Source organism: Chiloscyllium plagiosum, chromosome 32 (genome assembly GCF_004010195.1).
Source record: "Chiloscyllium plagiosum isolate BGI_BamShark_2017 chromosome 32, ASM401019v2, whole genome shotgun sequence".
Classification (NCBI taxonomy): domain Eukaryota; kingdom Metazoa; phylum Chordata; class Chondrichthyes; order Orectolobiformes; family Hemiscylliidae; genus Chiloscyllium; species Chiloscyllium plagiosum.
This window is the reverse complement of record NC_057741.1, coordinates 45,122,605-45,129,243: the sequence shown is the minus strand read 5'-3', so window position 1 is coordinate 45,129,243 and position 6,639 is coordinate 45,122,605. Positions and strand designations below refer to the sequence as shown.

At 40.9% G+C, this 6,639-nt stretch overlaps 1 protein-coding gene across 1 annotated transcript in view; it reads left to right on the top strand.

Annotated features, from left to right (window-relative positions):
• The first annotated feature begins 6 nt into the window (after positions 1–6).
• Positions 7–6,639, top strand: part of megf11 (multiple EGF-like-domains 11) — a 359,538-nt gene continuing 352,905 nt past the window's right edge. The window contains exons 1-2 of the mRNA XM_043674616.1: positions 7–104; positions 1,112–1,212. Of these exons, the coding sequence (XP_043530551.1) occupies positions 1,152–1,212 (61 nt within the window). The 5' untranslated portion in view covers positions 7–104; positions 1,112–1,151. The remainder of the gene's footprint in view (positions 105–1,111; positions 1,213–6,639) is intronic.

Below are 6,639 nucleotides of genomic sequence, written 5' to 3'. Positions count from 1 at the left end.
AGTTATGCAGTCACTGTTCAGGAATCTTATGCCCACCCCTTCGACCAAGTCTACTACACAAGATGTACTGATATTCTTAATTGGTTTAAATGTACCAGGCACAGGTTAGTTTTATAAATCAGCGCAGATTCTTTCAGTTAGATTGTGTTATTTGACTGTTCATTGTCACTCCTGATGTTGTGGCTAAACAAAAAAGAGGAAAAACTATAAAACTCACCACTGAGTAAAAAATAGTAATTGCAAAAAGGCCAAGGTGATAACTTTATCATATAGTTCAAATAACTTTATTAATCAAAAGAACATTGCTGCTATGTTACCTATAATTTGGAGATACCGGTGTTGGACTGGGGTGTACAAAGTTAAAAATCACACAACACCAGATTGTAGTCCAACAGGTTTAATTGCTAGTGCTTCCAGTTAAACCTGTTGGACTATAACCTGGTGTTGTGATTTTTAACTATGTTACCTATAGCTCTTGATAAAATTATTCCTTAAATAATAGTTTTTTTTTGCAAGCTTCCATTCTTCTAACCAAGAATAAACACAATATTATTGTCTGGTTATTAATTTGTTTTACAGTAACTCTCTGATGGAAAATCTCAACGTATACGTTAATGTCAGTGATTAGAAGGTGTTGCCAGTGAAAGTGCTTTCATTGTAATTTCTAGACCCAACTCAAGTTCAGTTCTATTTCCATTAATTGTTTACTGTCTTGTTGTAAGCAAAGAAATCATCTGGAATTGTTGGAAATTTAAAGATAGTCACGTATCTAGCCTGCAGTCTGTGTTTGTATAAAGTTGTTGACTAATTGTAGCAGTAACTTCAGTCTGCAGATTTGGTAGTTCCAGACTATTTTGCTTCAATAATAAATTAACTGAATTCTTTTAAACTTCCATATGTGACAAAGCTGTTCTGTTGATATTGCCATTTCTGCAGATTTCACCACAAGAGTTTTGCATATTTCCCATTTACTTTCATTATCATTAGAATTTTAAAATGGCATTTGCTGGATTATGAATTTTCTAAAATGTTTGTTGGATAAAACTATTTTAATTTTCAATTACATAAAGGGAAGACACCAGCAATTTCACAAATAATTGTTTTATTATAGAATCAGTTACAAAACAGCTTATCGTCGAGGTCTAAGAACAATGTATAGAAGAAGATCACAGTGCTGCCCTGGATACTACGAAAGTGATGATTACTGTATCCGTAAGTGTTGTTCTTCAGTTAAGACTGCTAGACTATTTATAACATCTCCAACAATTTTTGACTAAACTGCAGAAGTCCTGTAGGTGTCACCTAAATACATTTAGATAAAATAATTGTTGCCCAAGATTCTAACCACATGAAAATATTCAAAAATTGACATAATTTTATAAATACTTGCTTCCCTGCAGCCTTATGATGCTATGTGTTAAATGAAGGGAAACAAACATTTAGGGCATAGCATTTAATGTCAGGGTTCAGGTAAATATAGCTTTAGGAATATATTAACCTGTCAGTTTACTTCATGGTTAAAAAAATGAATTCCCTGAGAGGTGAGCAGCTTCTGTGTGTGTCTTCCTCCAACTGGATCAATGTCGAAGTGGTAGAGTGCAAGTGTGTGTGAAGGAGTGCAGTTGTGTGTGGGTGGACTTGAATTGCCATGATCACTTCTAACCTGTCCATGGAGGCATGCAGATGATGGCTTGACTCACTACTGTAGCTTATGGGCAGTAAGGGTTACTGAATCCCATATAGTTATCTGTTGCTCTGGTTTCTCCCTGTACATTCTAATGAGGTTCCTGATTGCTGACCAAAGGGTCTTCCCCTTCCTGGGGATGGGCAGGTACATGATCTCCAGCAGACTTCCAAGTGTCAGCGGCCTAGAATGTTTCTCCATTGTGGAACAGTCACAATGAGGTACTCAGCAAATTCTGCTCCTATGCCTTCTAGTGCTAACATTCCCACTGAGGTGTCAATATTTCAGCTGATGGAAAGTGGAGGAGGCCTTTCTGATGCTTCTGTGCTCTCATCCTTAGAGGTTGAAAAGGTGGCATCTGGGGGAACCAGCTATTTCTCAATGGTGGTTGTGGATATGCTGGCAGTAACTGTGTAAGGCAAAATAGAGAAAATGTCAAAGCAAATGCTTAGAAGTGGTTTGCAATTAATAAGACTGACATCTGGTTACTGTGAAACTTGCAGTGGGATGAAGAATGGTAGGTTGGCAGGACATTGATGACTCAGCAATTCCTTCTGGAGGGCCAGGATTCTCTCCTTGTAGAAGCTAATAAGTCAAATGTCAGGAAGCCCTCCATCCTGACTATTTCTATGCTACTGTAAGCTGTCGACTCATGGAATGATAGAAAGAGAGGAATGGTTAATAAGCTGAAAGTTGATGACACAGCTGTTATGGCAAATGCAGATGGTAGAAAGGTAGTGGGGTATCCCAGGTGAGTGAGGAGTAAGGAAATGCCAGGGGATTATAGACCGGTCAGCTTTATGTCAGCAGTGAGTAAGTTGGAGGGAATCCAGAGGGACAGGATTTACAAGCATTTGGAAAAGCAAGGACTGGTTACAGATAGTCAACATGGTTTTTTGCATGGGAAGTCTCATTAACTTGATTGAGTTTTTTGAAGAGGTGACAAAGAAAATTGATGAAGGTAGAGCCATAGATGTTGACTATGTGGACTTAAGTAAAGTATTCGACAAGATTCTGCATAGTAGACTGGTTAGAATCCATGGGGAGCTAGCCAGTTAGATATGTAATTGTCTTGAAGGTAGGCGACATAGGGTGGTGCTGAGATGCTGTTTTACAGCCTATGGTCTGTGACCAATGGTGTACCCCAAGGATCAGTGCTGGGTCCACTGATTTTGATCATTTACATAAATGATTTGGATGTGAACATAGGAGGTATGGTTGAAAGTTTGCTGATGACACCAAAATTGGTGGTATAGTGAAGAAAGTTATCTCAGAATACAATGGGACCTTGACCAGATGAATGAGTGGGTCGAAGAGAGGTAGATGGAGTTTATTTTGGATAAATGTGAGGTGTTGCATTTTTGTACGGCCTAATGGTAGCGCCCTGAGGAGTGGTTGCCGAACAAAGAGACCTAGGGTGCAGGTGCATAGGTCCTAGAAAGTGGAGTCACCGGTAGATAGGGTTGTGAAGAAGGCGTTTGGCATGCTTGTCTTTATTGATCAGTGTATTGAATATAGGATTGTGGATGTCACGTTGCAGCTGTACAGGACATTTGGGAGGTCCCTTCTGGTATACTGTGTACAATTCTGGGTCTTCCTTCTATAGGATGTTGTTAAACTTGAAAGGGTGCAGAAAGAATTTACAATGATGTTGCAGTGTCTGGAGGGTTTGAGCTATAGGGAGCAGCTGAACAAGCTGGAACTTTTTTCCTTGGAGCTTTGGAGGCTGAGAGTTGATATTATCAAGGTTTATAAAATCATGAAGAGTATGGATAAGATGAATAGCCAAGGTCTTTTTTCCTAGGTGGGGAAGTCCAAAACTAGAGGGCATAGGTTTAAGGTGAGAGAGTTTAGATTTAAAAGAGACCTGAGGGGTAACATTTTCACGCAAAGAGTGGTGCATGGACGGAACAAGCTGCCAGAAGAACTGGTGGAGGTCGGTACAATTATAACATTTAAACCACATCTTGATGGGTATGTGAATAGGAGGGGTTTGAAATATGGGCCAAATGCTGGCAAATGGGACTAGGTCAGATTGGGGTGGCTGGTCAGTCCAGACCCTATGACTCTAACTTTTTTCTTAATCTCTTCCTGTGTTGATATGAATTCATTTTACAGTTGAAAGCAATATTTACTTTGTGTGATCTGAACATAATTTCTAGATATCCAGCTGAAACCTGCTTAAGAATGGATTCTAGCAATTTCCCTATGATAGGCTAATTAGTCTATAGTTTCCTGCTTTCTGCTTGTCATTTTCTTTGATAGTTTTCATATCTACTTTTCAATTCACTAAAATGCTCAAGTCTCAAGAAGTTTGGAAATTTATAACCAACACCTCAATAAATTCTTCAGACTGATGAAGAGTCCTGATCCAAAACATCAACTTTCCTGCTCCTCCGATGCTGTCTGATCTGCTGTGTTCTTCCAGCTTCACATTTTATCGACTCTGACTTCCAGCATTTGCACTCCTTACCATCTCCAAATTCTTCAGCACCTTACTTTTACACTCTACAGTATATGCCTTTTTGTCCTGGATGCTTGTCAAACTTTATGTCTAATAGTTTTCCCAACACTCTTTCCCTTGTTATGGTGATTGTATTAAAGTCCTCCCTCCTTTTAATCTTTTTTATTTTCAGAAGTCTTTGGGAAGGTGTGTAAGTCTTCTACAGTGAAGACGAATACAAATGACCTGTTCAAAACATCCATCATTTCCTGCCTTTCCATTATGAATTCACCACTCTCTCTGTAAGGGATGACTAGTACCATTGGTTATTCCTTTCCTATTTTAAAAACTTGTAGAAACTCTTACCATTTGTTTTTATATTACTCAATAGATTTCTCTTGTACTCTAAATTCTTCATTTTTAAAAAACATGTTCTTTACTAGTCCTAAATTTTCCTGCAATCGTCTGACCTACCACGAGACTTCACAAAATTGTGCAGTGTTCCTGTCAATTTGTTTCTGTCTATAACTAACTTATTAAGCCACAGATGATGCACTCTTCTCAACTTTTTTTTCTCTCATAGGGAAAAGCCTTGGAGAGTTATTAAATATTAAAAGTCTGCCACTGCAACTCTACTGTCCTATCTTTTAACATGGTTTCTGTGTTCACTTTAGCCAGTTATGCCTTTATATTGCCATTTATATTTCACATTTAGGAATTGATTACATATGGCAGGAAATACAGGTCACATTTGGCAAAATGAGACACAGGCTCATTAATTAAAGAACCCTCCCTTCAAACCTCATTGTCCCTTTCTTTGTTGCACTCTCTGACCAGCTCATCACTACTGGTCTTCCACAAATACTTGGCCCATACTACCCATCCCATACTACCTTGCATTCTCCCATACCCTATTGTCTCCACACTTGTTAGTTCAACATTCCCCCTTACCATCCTTATCTCTTCTGCAATCCAGGTTACTGCCCCCAATCCCTAGCACTAAGTTCACCAATGCTTAACACGCAGTGCTCCCTTATAGTACTTTCATCCCACTGACACCCATGACTGACCATAATCTACCATCCTGACCGATCTTGACAGACTGATTACCGACAACCCAACTGATAACTGATCAAACATCCGACTGTCCCGTGTGCAGCTCCCTGACTAACTAACTTACTATGAATGTCCTGGCTGTGTGCACTGGACCTGCAGCATTGATTGCAGCCCATATCTCAGACTGTAGCGAAACAGACCCCCTGACTGTGACTGCCCAAGCGACTGAGTGACCATGTCCAAGCCCCTGGATTGAGATTGGGTAATACCTTTGATTTACTGTACCAGACTTCACTAACTGACAGCAGCCTCCCTTGCCTGAGAACTACTTCCTGAGGACTTTGAGACATGACCATTTGGGTAAAGCACAAGCAGTTTGTTTGCCTTGTAGGTTGCTGGGAAATTGCTGTAGGTGTGATATCGATGGTGCTATATAGCAACATGGCAGCATCCAAGGAGCAGGCGATTTATCTCTCCACCACTAAGGCTCCCAGCCTCATTCCTGATAAAGAGCTTTTGCCCGAAACGTTGATTTTCCTGCTCCTTGGAGGCTGCCTGACCTGCTGTGCTTTTCCAGCACTACTCTAACCTTGACTCTAATCTCTAGCAGCTGCAGTACCCTCTTTCGCCCTGTATAGCAACATGTCCACCCTAATAAGGTTAGATCACATGGGATCCAGGGAGATCTAGCTAATTGGATATAAAATTGGCTTGACGGTAGAAGATAGAGGGTGATGGTAGAGGATTGTTGATGTCACAGGTAGACAGGGTGGTGAAAATGTCATTTGGCATGCTTGCCTTCATCAGTCAAAGCATTGAGTACATGTGTTGGGACATCATGTTACAGCTGTATAAGACTTTGCTAAGGATACATTTGGAGTACTTAGGGTGTAGGTTTGCTCGCTGAGCTGTAGGTTTGATATCCAGGCGTTTCATTACCTGGCTAGGTAACATCAGTGGCAACCTCCAAGTGAAGCGAAGCTTTTGTCTCCTGCTTTCTACTTATATGTTTGTCCTGGATGGGGTTCCTGGGGTTTAGATTAGATTACATTACAATGTGGAAACAGGCCCTTCGGCCCAACAAGTCCACACTGACCCGCCAAAGCGCAACCCACCCATACCCCTACATTTACCCCTTACCTAACACTACGGGCAATTTAGTATGGCCAATTCACCTGACATGCACATCTTTGGACTGTGGGAGGAAACCGGAGCACCCGGAGGAAACCCACGCAGACACTGGGAGAACGTGCAAACTCGACACAGTCAGCCGCCTGAGGCGGGAATTGAACCCGGGTCTCTGGCACTGTGAGGCAACAGTGCTAACCACTGTGTCACCATGCCGGGTTTGTGGTGATGTCATTTCCTGTTCATTTTCTGAGGGGTTGATAGATGGTATCTAGATCTGTGTTTGTTTATGGCGTTGTGGTTGGAGTGCCAGGCCTCTAGGAGTTCT